The 17,657-nt window shown below is 36.0% G+C and overlaps 1 protein-coding gene across 1 annotated transcript in view; it reads right to left on the reverse strand.

Annotated features, from left to right (window-relative positions):
* Positions 1 to 1,442: 1,442 nt before the first annotated feature.
* Positions 1,443 to 17,657, reverse strand: part of LOC123869571 — a 132,258-nt gene continuing 116,043 nt past the window's right edge. Inside the window, exons 3-6 of the mRNA XM_045912556.1 lie at positions 12,446 to 12,660; positions 6,225 to 6,360; positions 4,864 to 5,123; positions 1,443 to 4,283 (exon numbers count right to left, since the gene is read on the reverse strand). Coding sequence (XP_045768512.1) covers positions 4,068 to 4,283; positions 4,864 to 5,123; positions 6,225 to 6,360; positions 12,446 to 12,660 — 827 coding nt within the window. The 3' untranslated portion in view covers positions 1,443 to 4,067. The remainder of the gene's footprint in view (positions 4,284 to 4,863; positions 5,124 to 6,224; positions 6,361 to 12,445; positions 12,661 to 17,657) is intronic.

A 17,657-nucleotide genomic window follows, 5' to 3' on the forward strand; every position in this document is an offset into this window, starting at 1 on the left:
TTATTTTTCACATTTCCCTTATGGCGAAAATTGTTCATTGGATTAACACGACTATTTTTATTAAAGTTTATTTAGTTCGACGTCTGTTAATGTAATATTTTATTTAGATGGAAAATAATTATTTTATCAGTACATACTCTGCCACAGTTCAAGGCAAACATATTCATATAAGTATGGATTCTACTGTTAATGGTTCGAAGAGACAGCTACAGCTGTAAAGTTAAGTGTCCACTAGAAATAAAGCTTGTGCAAACTAGTTCTGGAAAATCACTTGCACGTGTCGCTCGCTTTGCACTGTATACAAACTAAAAACACGCAATAAGTCAACTTTTGCCTACCTACAGATACTAAAAATAGATGGAATTGAGACTGACATGACCATAACAGCTGACTTCTGCGATGTTTATAGCTAGTGAACACTTAGCTTTAAAGTTATACACAAAATTATACAATGTAATTACCGAATATTTTAAATATCTTTATGTGTAGATAAATATAACTAAGTATAAATAGCTATGATTTACTATCTTAATATACTTAATATCGGTTCTACCGCAAATTGACTGAATATTTGACTAAGTATTAATTATTTATAGTACGGTAGGTATACATATACAGCATTTTATTTCGTACATCATTAATTTAATAAACATATTTTAAAGATTTTTCTACACTATTCGTCCCTGTTATCTGAATTTTTATATTTTCTTCGTCCGATGAGTAACTGAACTTTTTCTAATCTAATAATATGTATAGGTACTAACAGTAAATGATTGTAATAAAATGAGTAGCCCAAACTGTATCCCTTTTATACAAACTTTTTCCTTTACCTAAATAAGTAATTTACCTCATCTCAATGACTAGGATAAATATAATATTTGCATGAAATCAACAAACAGTTGATACTATAACTAAATATTTATAAAATTAATGTATTATTTTTAGCGATGATTATTTATGAGTAGGATATTTTCTAAACTATAATAGGTTGAAGAGTATTGTTGCATTAGCTATCGAGGTTGTACTTAATAATTGCCACCTATTGCATTGCGACTGCGCTGTTGTCGCATGACATATTGCGGCTAATTTGAAAACGCTTTTAGGCCTCATTTGCACGAGAGCTTTTTTAACGTCCGTTAAAAAAGCGTTCAAATACAACAAATGCATTCCCAAGTATCTGTTCAAACGTCAGCGCTTTTTATCGCGCACAGTTGTATTTCCAGCGCAACGCCGGGTTATAACGCAACGCTTTTTTAACGCTCGTGTGTATTAGGGCTTACAGAGGACTCTCTGTCACTCGCTCTACCCAAACGTAGTTTCCTTCCCATTTGAATATAAAGCAATCAAAGTCAATCAAATTTTGTAGACACATAGTTTCTAGAATATGTCTGCAAAATTTCATGAACTTTGGTGGCTTAATATTCAAATGAAATCGGAACTACGTTTGTATGAAGTGAGTGACGGAGAGACTCCTCTGAAGGCCAAACAAGCTCGATACCTTTCTCATCGGCAATCAGCCATTTTGAGACTACTTTGATCACATATTTTGATGCTGCATCGTGCTTTGGTGACTTGTTGCATTTGAGCGTTTGTGCCTCAATAAATCGCTGCATGGCATACAAAATATGAGCACGGATCAGTGTCATAGCTTTAGACAGGCCAATATTAATAATATTCAAATGTGTAGAGCTAAAAGTTCTATCACAGGTTCTAGCTTCCTAAAAGCAAACAAATCCTCCATTGCCGATGTTTTGAAAGTTTCGTGTATGCGGCCTCAATTATTAAGTCTTACGGCAATATTATTTTCCAGAGGTACAAAGATAAAACAAGAACTGCCCCCAGGGGCTAAGGCGTGACAAGAATTTAGCTTGCTAAGATAGGTCCTGAGTCCTAACATGTCAAAGTGATACAGGTAAAGGGAAAAGTCTTCAAGTTAACGCGATATGATGTTAAGAAATATTTTAAAAAGGTTTCGTCAGTAAATTTTTTATTTTGACATATTTTTTGCTAAACAGGATGGAAAGACTGCACAGCATTTACATACTAAGTATAATTTCATTTAGTTCTTTCGCTTTTGAACAGTCGTTCTTAATCTTGATAAGTAGGTACCTACTATGAATAAAAATGTTCTAGGCAGATTTTCCCGATACTACATCGTCTGGTTTGCGTTATAATTAAAAAACAAAAGTGATTTCTTAGAATTTCTATCCTGTTCAGTATAATTTTGTAACAGGGTTACAAAATATAATTTTGTAACAGGGTTGGCACAAGGCAAGGTCTTCTTAAAAGTCTTTACTTAAAAGTCTATACAAAGCTCTTGATCTTTGAATGGAGGGGCTAAATTATATTTATTTCTCATTTACATAACAAACAAAAATTATGTTTACAATTTTAAAATTACTACAATAACATACCTACTTGTGGCTTTAAATCATTAAGCCATATTTTGTAGGTTCATCTGCATATTAAAGCAGCGATAAATTTTGGTGGTACTCAATATTAAAATACGTTATTCAAATTTGCTTTATCAAATTGTATATACATAATATAAACCGCGTAATTGTATTATTAAAACATTTCGTTTTACACGTTAATGGTAATTGTAGCTTTGGTAAAAAATACAGTTCTTTGGATCACTTTGAGGCGATAAAAACAATCTTGCATTTTAAGAACTATAACATTATAATGAAGTACCTACCTATTTCAGTGCCGATTTTTTAAATAAGTTTTCTTTTAGACAAATTTATAACAAATTATACTTAGTTTAGCTATATCTAAACTCGAAACAAATACAATTGACTGAATTTGTTAACAAAGCAGTTACATTTTCTAGTAATATAGTCGTTGTGTTCAATACATGGATTCCCAAGTCTATTTATTCAAATGTTAAATTCAGTGTTTTTTTTTAATGTTTCTAAAGTGAGCCTATGTAATTTTAACTCTAAACTAAGTTTAGTGTAGTGATTCTTGGAAGGATCGATGATAATTAATAAAGATTGAGATGATAATTAAGGTAGGTAGGTATTGGGCGAATTCGTAATAATAGTTTGGATTTGTGTTATAAATCCAGGTTATCTTATTTGTATCGAGTATCGATTATGCACGGACTATCCAACAGTTAAATAACAATTTAAGTAAATAAGACCAAAAAATTTCATGATGTACCTAATTATTAGTACAAAGCAAATATTTACTTGCAATCGCAGCTAGGTATATTATTGGATTAGGTATTTACCATTACGACGGCACATTGGCTTGTATAGACACTTTATAAATAAGAGCATAGAGTCGCTTAGTATAATTATCATCTCATCAAGCTCTAATAAAATAGCTTCTGATGTCTAGAGAAAGTATATAAAGGTGGTAGCACATTCACTCTGGTAGTAGTGTCAATTATTCTCAAGCTAGCTCTACATTTGCGATGCGAAAACGACTATAGTGCGAAAGGTTTTGTGACTTCGCGTTCAACCTTCGCGGCGCTCCGTCCTATGCCGGTACTATTGTCCACCACAAAGTGACTACAAACTAGACTTTGAAAAGTTTTGGGAAAGTGAAATTCTGGGAGTGTAGAGGGACATCTTTTTCATGTAGAAGTTAAACGCACAAATTGCAGGCAAAATGATTTACGGACGCAATTCATGCGCGGTGTAGGGCGAGCTTTTAAGACTGTCACCTAATAACATTATCGAAAATTAATTAAAACTACGCTAAATAACAATAAATATATTTTACAAATATCGTACATTGTTAAATATAATTTGGTTGCATACTTCAATTATTGTTCACTAGGTTGTGTTCAATACAAGTTCATTAAAACCTCAAAATGGCAGTTTCCGTATGATAAAATATACAATGGTAAAACATGCAATCGGCTTTATCATGATTTATTTGCGTGAAGTCTATATAATATTATTTCAATTTGTATTTTTATTTTCTTTATCTCATGACAATATTTGACTAATTATCCGTACACAAAATTTGCCTTAAAAGATCTATACACATAACTATAATACATTTCACACTTTGGATATGTACTGCAACTTGGAATGCGTACTGTATAAATTAGGTTAGAATCTACGGAGTACTGTTGAGTAATGTACTAGTAGAATTAGTATTGAAGGCAATGTCGCGCGACACTCGGCCGACTGTCCAGTGGCCTGCACGCGATCGGCGCGCGATGTTCCTTCAAGCAATTCTCGTGAACGCGCGTATCCTTTCAGTTTTTCGCCCTGCACGCTCTCTTCGTTGCTTCGCCAATAAACTGTGGCGATGGTTGCGAGGCACTAGCAACAAAATAAATGTTTTTATTTATGACTTTGAAGAATAATAAGGGGAATGGAGTTTTAAAACTATATCCTTCTTAGACATTATTGATGAATATGTGCGGCTAGAACTATTTAAGTAGGTACTATTGAATAGTAAAATAGCCTGATAGCCTTGTGGTTAAGATTTCCGTCTCCCGGGCACTCAACTTTTCGGAAGTGATGTGTGTTTTAAGTAATTAAATATCACTTGCTTTAACGGCGAAGGATAACATCGTGAGGAAATCTGCATGTTGACAGTTCTCCATAATGTTCTCAAGTGTGTGAAGTCTGCCAATCTGCACTTGGGCAGTTTTGCAGACTATGACCAAAACCTTGTCATTCTGAGAGGAGATCCGTGCTCTGTTGTGAGCCGGCCATGGTTGATCTTGATAATGAATAGTAAAATGAATCTACGACTCATTCGGAATACAATTTCTACCGAGAAGAATCAGCAAGAAAGTTGATGGTTGCTGAAATTATCGTTATTTTTCCTTATGATACTTCCTTTTTTCAATGTTTGTTTATTGTTAGATACTTTTAATACTTGGTAAGGACTTACTTTTAACTTAAGATCTCCTTTTCTAAAATGTTTAGATTTAACTTTGAAGTCGAGGCCAAGAGTAGTTGTCTCGAGGCCATCGTCATGTTGGAAGTGTTCTGGGGGTAAGACTGCACCGGAGGGCGCAGGCTCCCCGTTAATATACCACGTCAGCCTGGTGGCGGGTCGCGATCGACCCGATGTACAGTTGACTTGCACTCTGTCCCCTATCTGGTACCGCAGACGGGAGCCTGTTATAATCGGCCCCGTTGCAGGCAAAGCTGAAACAAAAAACAGTAAGTAAGTATTATAAAATACAATATGATTTTTCGGCAGGGATGTGCTAATATATTCGCTTAGAGCCAAAATATAAAAGTACCGAGCGACGCGATGCGAATTAACGCTACAAACTACGACGCGACGTGATTTCGGTTCGGCTAACTAACTAAACCATTCATTTAGAAATTATGAACAGCAGGAATGGACGTATTTTTTATTTTTGAGGATTGTCCAATGTCATGGATTGCAAAAAGGTATTGCACTTCTGTAATGACGTGAAATTAGAGGATTTCCGGAAGTTTTTGGCAACGTTGTAACTTTTAGTAGAGTTTGAGAATGCGGCGTCGAATCACACTTTTGTGAATAGGTATAAATAAATATATCGTTTCAGCTCAGGTCTGGGTAAAATCACGTTTTTTCATTGCTTAGCTTATCAAAGAATTAGTACAAAAAACCTTATGTTATGGAAAATAAGGGATTCTTTATTCCTCGCACATCCCTAAGTGGGTCATAAATATTTTATACAAGTTCTCAAGTGGCATGACTAAAACTGACGCGCTCTATTCCTGGTAAGTGAGTTGAGACTGAAACTGTCTATAATCAATTAAACGGTGAACTTATTTGAAACTATTTTAGACAGGGAAATTAAAATTGCAAAGTGTAAAAACTAGCAGTGAACAAACCAAACTTGGACCGAAATAAATGTGTCAGAATACAAAATATCCATACTCTCGTCCTGCCATAAATGAATTTAATGAAATATTTATTTCAGCTACGACGGCTTGTGCTCGGAAAGCAGATTTTGCCGGCAAGAAACTTAGGTATCAGACTCAGAATTTAGGTATAGTTAGGTAATAGGGATAGCGTCCGTCTGTCTCCTGGACTGTCGGCAAAGTGCTTCTCGTATATTTTGGTTTGGTTTGGTATATTATGGTTTTTGTTGATGTTGTATTATGAATTGTAGGCCTATCTCGTGGTCGGAGATGGTGGGGGACAGTGGTCGTTCTCCGAAGACAGGAACCATCTGTCTCCAGGACAGCCGGGTAAAGTGTTACATCAGGTTTTATATCGTTTTTATACTAAAGTAAACTGTAGTAACATACCAACTATAGTCATATCCGCGTGGTCGGAGACGGTGGGGAACAGTGGTCGCTCACCGGACACCTCGCAGCGGTACCGTCCGCCTGTCTCCAGGACAGCCGGGTAAAGTGTTACATTCGAGCCGTTAGGACTTGAGTTCTGTGAAAATAAAATCTTTTAACTCTAATCATTAAGTATTCAGAAGGCAATGCCAACTTTACAGCTTTGCCATTGCACACAATAAAACACAAACAAGTGTAAATTAAAAATTTCTAACACCCCTGACAACTGATGGTTACAGTAATAACTAGAAAAGAGCTGATAACTTTCAAACGGCTGAACCGATTATCTTGGATTATAGCTAAGAACACTCTTGATCAAGTCTTTTTCAAACAAAAAAACTAAATTAAAATCGGTTCATTAGTTTTGAAGTTACGATGCCACAGACAGATACACAGATACACACGTCAAACTTATAACACCCCTCTTTTTGGGTCGGGGTTAGAAACTATTTTGTGAATATAATTATTTTGCTGTGTTTAATCAAGAAGGTATCTGCAGTCCGTTCAGAGTTATGTTCCTTCTGGATAAATTAAATAAACAAATGACTGCATATTTTAAGTTAGAAAGCAAATAAGAAATATAAGGCAATGAATTTTGCCAAACAAGTTGCCAAATTAAAGCTCAATTAATTTAGTCACTACTATTACCTACTTGTAAAATAGCACATAATATGCGTAGCACATAACGTGTGGAAAATGTGGAAAACACGTAGGTGACCAATTTTGGTACTCAATTGCTTAACAGGAAGTAATGCCAACATAATATACAAATGTCACGGGTAAATTAACTCTGAACGGACAGTGCCTATATGCCAAAAATTACAGCTATTTGAGTCGGCAGCTATATGAAATAGTACTTTGTAAGGTTAAGTTGGTAAGGTTAAGCCATCTGTCAGGGTTCATAAATCCTAAGGCGGAGCTTCGTACTTCTTACTCCCCCGTCGTGACACTGAAAGGCCAGTAGAGCCAACATGCATAATTCAAAAAAGTTTCTGACGTCTTTGATTTAAGCTAACGGAAAATAAGATAAATGGCTGATTAAAAACTCAGTTGAAGGCCAATTTTTCGATGACTAAAATAATGTTTAGCTGATGATTAAATTTGATAGTTTTTGGGCCTAGAAATATTTTGTGATGCCAAAATTCGTCAAAGTTCGAATGAAAAATGAAACGTAGCTAACGTAGTATGTGTAGAGTATTAGTTAACTGTAGATAATGTGGTCAGTTCAGTGCAGATGAGTCACCTGTATGGCCTTAGCACATTTTCCTTTATGTTTTATAATGCCCCTTATATTATAGGTACGTGGCTCTCAAAACGAGTTAGGCCAACGTGAATAGGAAATATAATATAGTTAGGTTATTATTACAGATGAGTCGCAAGCTCCACCCGCCTTGTCCGAGCTCACACCGAACTGACCGAACGCAATTCAATTGTAAGTGCTGAAAAGGTGGAAGACTCTATAAGCAAGATTTCTGACTTTCTTTGACTTGACTCAATTTCATCTCCAACTTTGAAGCCGCCAATAACATTATAAAAAAAAAAAATGAAAAAACTACTAATATTCTTACCCCTACTATCATCATATTCGTGTTTGGAAAAACTTGTAAAAGTATCATCATGAATTTCAGGCACATAATATTATTCTCTCTTTTGTGCTAGCAAATAATAAAAAAAACAATAATATTTTACAAACACTTTACAAGTTTTGGTAAAACTCCTATGACACTTGTTTTTGGTGTCAACAATAAATTGCAATAATGTACCTACCATGTTTTGACCCTGTACCCTGTGTATAAAAGTTATAAGTGGTAAGTATCGTAAGTAACTACCAACCGAATACAAAAAAATAATTATAAGCATGTTCTCATATTCCGATTGCCTAGACGAATGCAATAAAGAAGAGAAACGATGGATAGCCGTAAGCCGTGCTTCCCAGTCCACGTAACCGCAATATTGTCTTCATAGTTCACATAAAAACAGTTTACATGTGTTATGCTGCATTGGACGTATCTGGGACAGAGATGTTTTATTTTTAGGGCTCCGTAGTTTACAAGGAACCCTTATATTTTCGTCCAGTTCGCATGTTTTTCGGGTTTATTCATTCAACTAGCTGATGCCCGCGACTTCGTTCGCGTGGATTTAGGTTTTTAAAATCCCGTGGGAATTGATTTTCCGGGATAAAAAGTAGCTTACGTTACTCTCCAAGACTTTAACTATATCCATACAAAAAATCACGTCAATCTGTTCCTCCGTTGCGGCGTGATTGAAGGACAAATCAACAAACAAACATACTTTCGCATTTTAATACAATAATTTAATAATTTTATTGTAATATTTTCATTAAAAAAAAAATTAATATGGGTAGTGATTATTTCAAGACCTACCCCTATTAGTAGTAATATTGTAGGTATTGAGGATCAGTGAAGTTATATGCAAATACGCTTTGAAGGATTCTTTTTCTTGTGGCGGGCGGTCTGATATTATTCGCCGCAGTATGAGGCATCGATAATCTATTGATATTTGTCTGAGTATATTACTTACATATCAAAGCCTATATATAGACTTTGGTACCTAATTACCTATTCGATATTGTTACCTCGGATAGACTGACAACAAAGTGATCCTATAAGGGTTCCATCTTTTCCATTATGAGGCACGAACCCCTAAAAATGAGGGCATAATTATTATGAACAGAGAGAAGAGGTTATATGTAAATTGTAATAAAATTGTAAAGGCACGTTAGTTAAATATGGCGCTTTGTTTTCCTGCACTTTGCTTATGGTCTCTGATATAATATTCACAAACTGAAATTGGCTCAGTGAAACAGCCTTGCAGAGAGTAAATTGTCTATTAACATCCTAAGTATAAACTCTCTGGTGCTTAGTGCTCGTTAATAATTCGTAATTAAATGCGTCTTTACAGTTTCGTCCAGAGTTTTTCAATATGTTTTGTAACAAATGGCACTTTGAATAAATCTAGACAGTAATATTTATTTAAGGATAAAGTTTGTAAGTTTGGATGTTACCTACATAGCTCCGGAATTTAATATCAACTGAAAATTGGCTCAGTATTTTATCACACGGAAAAAGTAGTGGGCAAAAGCTAGAATGTATTAATTAGGTAAATAAATTAGTTTGAATTCTTTATTAATTCTTGAATAAAGATCATTCTAAAGTGCACAGTATGTAAACAAGCTTATCGAAACACAAAAGCCTAGAATAACGATGTTAGCCGAGAATACATATTACAGATATGTAAATACACTTGTATCATAGCCACATTTTTATTTTATTTTCCTTATAAAATATTTGTTTAATTTATAGCAATATGTTGGTGCAAAGAGTAAACAAAAAGTTCCTCGTTTTATGGTTGAAATTACCTATGGTGGTGGAGATTAATACACGGAAGAATACTTTTCATGGCGAGTTTGTTTACGACGCGACGGCCGCTTCATGCGGTAATTTCCGCTTGTACACGGCGAGCTCCGAGACCTAAGCAAACGCCGCAACTCACAACACGATTAATTTAATGAAACGCCCTGTCAAAACTTTCTAAGGCCTAATGCCCACTAAGTCACCGAATTTGAATCGCAACTTTTGCTAAGAAACTGAGTGCAAGAGAGTGCGTGCGTTATTACATGCAGCACAGCGCTATAATAATTGCTAGTGATTATGGCGTAGCTACCGGTACGTCACGCACCGGAAGGAGGAACGTTGGAAGCCAGCCCTCCCGTTGGTCAGACGACATTACCAAGCTGGTGGGAAAAACTTGGAGGAGGCTCGCACAACACCGAGAGGAGTGGCGTGCACGTGAGGAGGCCTATGTCCAACAATGGATTAACAAAGGCTAAGAAAGAAGAAGAAGAAGATGGCGTACCTAATGTATTATATCTGGGTAGTGACAGCAACCATCAAACGCAAGTTGAAAACGCACCAGTGTTGTTAGGCTGCTCCTATTGACATTCGGATCAACTATCTGACTCTGATCTGATTAACTCTGGCATTATTTAGGAGATGTGGTCACAACTCACAAGATACATAAAAATCACCTGATGAGGTTGCAGCTTCTTTTTTGATATAGAATAAAACTCGTTTGGAAGCTCTTTGACTTCAGAATATACATGAAAAGTTAATCTAGCGCAACAATTCATATAAGCAGATAAAAGTTCTGGAGTAACGGTTGCAACTAATTGACGGAAGTCGGAACAGCTTTTCACGGCAAGTGTTTACGGCGGCCTCTCCACGGCGTAATATCCGCTCGTGTGGGAAGCTCCGAGACCAGAGCAAACGACTCGACTGGCGGCATGATTAATTTCATTATACGCTCTCTTAAGAGTTCGTTATTACTTAACTAGCTGATGCCCGCGACTTCGTGCGCGTGGATGTAGGTTTTTCGAAATCCCATGGGAACTCTTTGATTTTCCGGGATAATAAGTAGCCTATGTGCTAATCCAGGATATTATCTATCTTCGTTCCGAATTTCAGCCAAATCCGTCCAGTGGTTTTTGCGTGAAAGAGTAACAAACATACACACACACACATACCTACATACAAACTTTCGCCTTTATAATATTAGTGTGACTAGCTGACCCATTACGGCTTCGCTCGGTGTGAGTCTACGTTGTTGAGAGAATTGGTTTGAGCTGTAAGTTGATACTAGGTCAGTCAGTCAGTGTCTTCTTTTTAAAAAGGTTTCATCAGGTAGCTTGGTTTCTTGTCGGTCTGTTTGTCTGCTCGCTATTACTGGTACAATCGATTTTATACTAACTTCCCGGTGAGTTAGAGTATTTATAAACATAGATGGAACTGAAGGACAATGAAATACTAAATTGTTTTCTTGACTGCCTATAAGTTTGTCTGTTTGTCTGTTCAAAACAAAGTTTACGATCGATTTTAAATTTACTTTCTGATGTGCTAGAGATTTGAAATATTATAATTAGGTGTATTAAAGGTCACTTGAGACCTTTGGGGTGGTTTGGGCCTTATTTAGTTATAAGCTATATAACTTTTAGTATAAGCTGATGCTATTTTTGACGCGGGGTATAAAATAGCATGCCGCATGACTGATTTAATAACAAACTCTCTCAAGCGTTCTTTATTATTTACCCATTTAGGAACATTCTATGTGCAACGTTCGAGCTGTAGCATTATTGTGTTTTTTTTTGTTAACAATTTTTATAAAACTAGGGGCGAATTTTCCTTAGCAAGAACGAGTAGGTACATAGCTTGTGTTTACATTTTATAACATTTTACATTTCACTATCTTTTTTTGGCCCACTTTTTAACCAAGTAGTAAAAGAAAACCTTGTGAAATTTTCGTCAGTATAAAATAGAGAATAACTAGTAATAGTTAGTTTTAATAAGGTCTCTTATTGAAATAGTATTGTAATTATTACATTATTATTTTAATAAGAGTCCGTATAAGAACCGAATATTATTTAAATATTACCATGTTACAAATTGGTAATGGGTCTCACACCCACGCTTTGCTTATTGCCTCGTAGATATTTTGAATAGGTGCCTGTGTGGAACTTGATACTCGTCTCGTATATACGCTTATAAAATCTAGACTTTAATGTACGTTTATAATTGTATCTAACTAATCTCGCCCCGAAACCTTAGTCAGGTATCTTTCTATTCATTAGTAAGATTAATTATATCTATTAAGTAAATAAAATCCTGCTGAACTGACTGATGATGTGCAGTAGAGCTAGGTAAGTTAAAAAAAGGCTTTTATTGACATTGTACATAAGTATTGAGTAAATAATTTTGCGACAACCCAGTCAAATAAAAGTCACTCATTCAGTCAGTCAGTCATTACATCACTTAACCTATTATAGCGAGTTTAGGTACTCCAATGTCTTAAACCACTTACTGTTACCAAGTTGTGACAGGAGTTTTATATAAAGCTTGTAAAATTCTTACTTGTAATTTTTTTTAATTCAGAAAATAAAAAATAATATCTAATTGCTTGTTAGTTTAAACTAAGAGTAAGGTGCTCCACCTAAGCGGAGCTGAGACATCAGAATTTTAAAAGATGACGTGATAACTTGTTCACGTCATCTATGGTCGAAGCACACCTCCTCTCCGCTCCGCTTAAGTGGAAACTGGTCCTTAGCCAGTAGGTTTACAATGAAGACTGTGTTGAAACTGACAGCAAAGCCTGTACTTTTGATTACTTACCTCTACATCAACTCCAGGCAGTAAAAACTTTCTTCTCGGTTCAACGTCTCTTGGAACATGCCTGAAGAACTCCTTTCCATCCTTGTACCACTTGACCGAGTACAGCACGTCACTGGGGCCCAGCTGCCAGCGACAGGACAGGGACGGCCGTGTCCCTAGAGGCACATGTGCTGGCACCCGCAGCTCTAGCAGTTCTAGGCTCGTCACCGTGTACTCTGTAACAACATACACTTTTTAAATTTAGGGTGCCAAGTGACCCTATTACTAAGACTCCGCTGTCCGTCCCTCCGTCTGTCCGTTCATCCATCCGTCCGTCTGTCTGTCAGCTGTACCTCATGAACCGCAATAGGTACTTAGAGAGTTGAAATTCTCACAGAATAAGTATGGATTTCTATTGCTGCTTTTTTTTTAAATTTATTTAATCAAAATAATTTAACAAAAATCTATAATATTATAGCTCGCTGGTGTGCCAGTTTGTTGGCGAGGTGGAGTGAGGTGGAGGAGTATTTATATATAACAACAAATAATAAAAAATTTAAAATTGATGCCATGACAGTTAAAAAAATATTTACAATTGTTATTTCATGTATCATGGTACAGAAAAATTCGTGTATGAGTTTGACTTCACCGATTTTAATAAATAAAATAAAAAACAAGAAAACTGTGGCATCTATAAAAAATAAATCAAGCAATGAGGTGGTGATGATACTATTAATGAAGTAGTCGATATTTAACTCCTTTGAAACACGTAGGTATTATGCAAAATACTCCTCTTCAAATATATTCCACATGCCCACATCAGCTCCTATTTATTTAAGTATTTTGTGTACTCGCGTTTTTATTTGGCTGGAGGTAGCATGTTATGAAGGCAAAAATCCATTAAACGCCACGTCAAATAATTTCCCATGTGACGTTCGCTCGCGGCCCGTAAAAGAGGCACTATTGCCCTCGCCCAGCGGTGGATAATATTACTTTACGACCCGCGGGGCTTCGCGGGGCGGAAGGCAAATGTAAGTAAATTGGCGAATAAAGACAACAAGCGCGCAAAAGAGGCGCACCACTGTCACCAAGGCGAGGATACAGCTTCTAGTCTAGGGCCCATTTGCACCTAACTGCAATCTGGTTTTTAAAATTTTGCAATGCTGCCACTTTTGTCAAGTTTATACCAGGGTCGATAAGAAAAGGACAGGGGTAGAAACCTTCACTCGAACACTTTAAAAATGTTGATGCAAGTCGACCTTGGTTCCGGAGGAGGGTCCCAGCAGACGCCACCATCGATGCGTCGAACACCGTTGGTTATATTCGATAAGAGTCCGAACATTACCTCTGTGCCTTCCCGGGCGCGGCGGTATCCACGAAGATTACCACGGAAGAAAAAAAAAAGCAAAAGAACTCAGTTTTAAGAAGGACTCAGAGGTTTTTGTGTCGGGGGTTTTTTAAATTTTGAGTTATCAAACAAAAAAAAACTAAATTAAAATCGGTTCATTAGTTTAGGAGCTACGATGCCACAGACAGATACACAGATACACACGTCAAACTTATAACACCCCTCTTTTTGGGTCAGGGGTTAAAAAGGCAAATATCATTGATATAAATTATAATAAGTCAATGGCAAATATTAACAAAATATGTATGACAATTGGGTAGGGGTGAAATACCTACCTACGAGTATATCCATGAACCCCACAGCTGCAGCATGCTAACAAACTCGAAAATGTTGCACATTTTTCCTTAATAAACCTTGTAATTAAATTTTTAGAAACATGTTTCTTGCGGTGAAGCAATTTCAACATTCTAAATTGTAATTTCAGTTTTCATTTTTATTCAATCCCTTGAACTACATTTCCCTTTCCACGCTCGCGAACACTGCGGGAAAGAGAAAAGCCAAATTGAATGGAGATTTCAAATTACTTACTATTATAAAATGTGAATCCCGTTCTTATTTTCATTTTCCAGCTTTTATTGAGAAGACAATCTATTATTGAAATGCATTTTTACGGTTATATAACTGTAGTTGAATGAGAATATTGCAATTCAAATGAAGTGCAACTACATATTAAGTAATTATTTGGAGGAGCTTAGTGAAAAAAAAAGCAGAAGAAAAACTACTATGCACACCAAACGAGCATGCAATGGCTTACAAGCAAGCTGTTGTAGGCAACCTTTTGGTATCCTTTGATTTTTTTAGGTTAGTAAGTACCTAAGTATTGCTAAGCTCAGCTTTAAAATAAACATGCTGCCAAACGAAGCCGGGGAGGGCCAGCTAGTTGTAAATAATAATTATCTAAATAAGTATATAAAAGTAAAAACTGACTGACTGACTGATCTATCAACGCACAGCTCAAACTACTAGACGGGTCAGGCTGAGCACGCATAATTTTTGAAAAATCAACCCCTAAGATCTGGCTCATTTTTTGCGCAACGGATCAGCCTGGCTGTCCAACGCGGAAATGCAGCCAGTATTCTTGGCACCATTCCACGCGGGCATGATTTGTATAGTAATTAGATAAGGCTAGCTTTAAGTTTTATTGTAATATTTTCATTTAAAAAAAAAAAAAACCCCTAAGAAGATTTTTATCTTCTAAGGGTTTGAAATTTATGTAGTCCACGCGGACGAAATCGTGGGCATAAGCTAGTTAAGTATAGAATAGTAGCTTTGGAGTTTCAAATGAATCCTTGAAGTTTATAGTGGATGTAGAGAAGACACATTTGGCATGAATGCAAAATGTATACTAATGTATAACTACGAGTACTTAGGATGCGAAAACACAGTTTAGCTAGATATGGCTGTAACTCCACACCAACGCCGGCGCCTTGACTAAGAAGATAGTGCATGTCGCGACGGCCTTTAGTAGTTTAGTAGTCGTACTTAAAGTTTATTCGTACCGTGTAGAGCTGCCAACGTGCTAGGAAAAAATTTAGGACACTTATAAAGACGACTGAAGAAATAGAGTAACAAAATTAATACAACAAACGGGTGCATGGCGTGGAAATCCCTCCAAGACACTTTTGAACCAGCAGTAGACGACAGACGTCCATCCAATGAGACGATGGATAAGAACTCATTAAAGTGAATCATATGCAATCAACGTAGCTCAAACTGCTGGGTATAATTATATTAGACATAAAATACATTCCTACCTGTACCTATTGTTTAAAATTTTCATTTGATATTTATATCACGTTTATCGTGAAATAGGTACAATGTAGGTTTTAAAAAAATACACAAGTTCGAGCTGAAATTGTAAAAGCGAGTGATTTTTGCCTGGAATACACAATGGGGGTTCGGGATCAGGTGTATCGGCGTTAGAGGGTATAGCGGTGGTAATGTATTGTTTCAATATGCGGTAGCTATCAAAAACCCCGACAACCGTCGCCTTCGCGGCCTTTTTTCCCTATTTCCTTTTGTTTATAAGCATAAATATTTTCATAAGTCTCGTGGTTTATTTGTCCCTCGTGACGTGACTGTTCGACCTGTACGCAAATTGGTCACGATTCGCTCGCGAAGAAATATTGGTCATACCTAAGTAAGTTTGTGGCTAAATGCCTGTAAAGTTTTGTTTAATATTTGCATGCTGCCTTATCATACAGTAATTTCACCAATCTAAATTCCTGAACCAAACATAATATTATCAATGTTTTGCCAAGAAGATTTTCATATTGCCAGAGTAGAAAAATTTTCGGTTTTTTAATAGAGCTCAATTTTTATATCACTATTATCTGATAATGAATAATTAATAATAATATGATAACAAAGTAGTCGAGTCGTAAGTATATATCCTATCTCTATGGGTGAATTTCTATCACCCATGGAATGGTTAGAACACAGATTAATTTAAAATAGATTACCTTACTTACTTCACTGAGAAGGTTACTTTACTTATCTTATTCAGAATTCTATGAGGCATACACTCAGCAATGAGGAAAACAACACAGAGAGAGACTTTTTTATAAAAACATTTAGGGACTGTGGCCAAACAGTAACAATTGAGAATCAATATCAGTGTAATTACTGAAGCCGATCACGTACGAACCGAACATGCTTATTATAGCATTCTCAGAATATTAGATGAGACCTACCATCGAGCTCACGCTAATGTAATAATTTAGTAAGTATTTATTAAATGAGTTTCATGTTAACTAGCTTTTGCCTGAGGTTTTGACGACCACTCAAATGAACAAAACTGTTTCAATCGGTCGATCCAATAAAAAGTTATAGATTAGATCAATGGAGAGCTGTTATCCGGTCTATACTTAGTACTTTTAACTATACTTAGTCTATACTTAGTACTTTTAACTGCAAAAACCAGTCAAAAGTACTTTGACTGTAGAGGTGCGTCGAAAATAGTTTTATCTAAGAATATCGGTTAATAGACATACCTAAATCATTATTCTACTTTAAATTACTTAAAAGAGTAAACAAGCAGCTTCTCTCTGAAATGCGCAAGAGGCGCACAATAACTTGCTACCGCAAAGATGCGAGTGAAGAACCTAACTCCACAAGGTCTAAAATTACGGAATCGTTTAAGTGCGGAAACCAGCCCAGAGAAGAAGAAGAAGAAGGTCAAAAATTGCGTTGCGGTTCTCCGAGAATGTTTCTCTGATTTGATTCAAAAGCACTTGTAAAAGTTTAATTGAATAAAACATTTTGAATTTTGAATTTTTTAAATTTGGTTTATCTTTTAAGCCAGGTAAGGAAAACTAATGTAAAAAACTAACTAACTTCCGATAAAATATCAGTTAAAATTGATATAAATCTGAACTCTCTGTCTGCATAGCAGTCATATCTGACCTAGAGTGGGCTATGCCAAAATATGGGAGGCTATGCAAAAAAGAAAACGCTCTAAGAGTAGACAGACAAGACTGCTGCGTGGAGTCAGGGTGCTCAGATATCGATTTGGGCAACATTCAATCTCAGCGAAAAATTTTATTTGGAATATCAGTGAAAACTACATTTGATCAACCTTTAACAGTCTTGACAAAAATACTTTAGACATGTTTTTGCAGTTACAAAGAGTTCTAGTCGGATAAAAGTTTAGACTGTAACATAGACTTCTATATTAATCATCAAAAAAAAAATTGACTTCACATAATTCAACCCGGTACACCTACGGAAATTGAATTGTGTGGAGTCTGTTATAAATAGCCCAAACTATTCAATAATTCGATGAAATAGACAAAGCTTGCAATGGCGTAAAAAGAAACTAGGTAG

Source organism: Maniola jurtina, chromosome 11, assembly GCF_905333055.1.
Source record: "Maniola jurtina chromosome 11, ilManJurt1.1, whole genome shotgun sequence".
Classification (NCBI taxonomy): Eukaryota; Metazoa; Arthropoda; class Insecta; order Lepidoptera; family Nymphalidae; genus Maniola; species Maniola jurtina.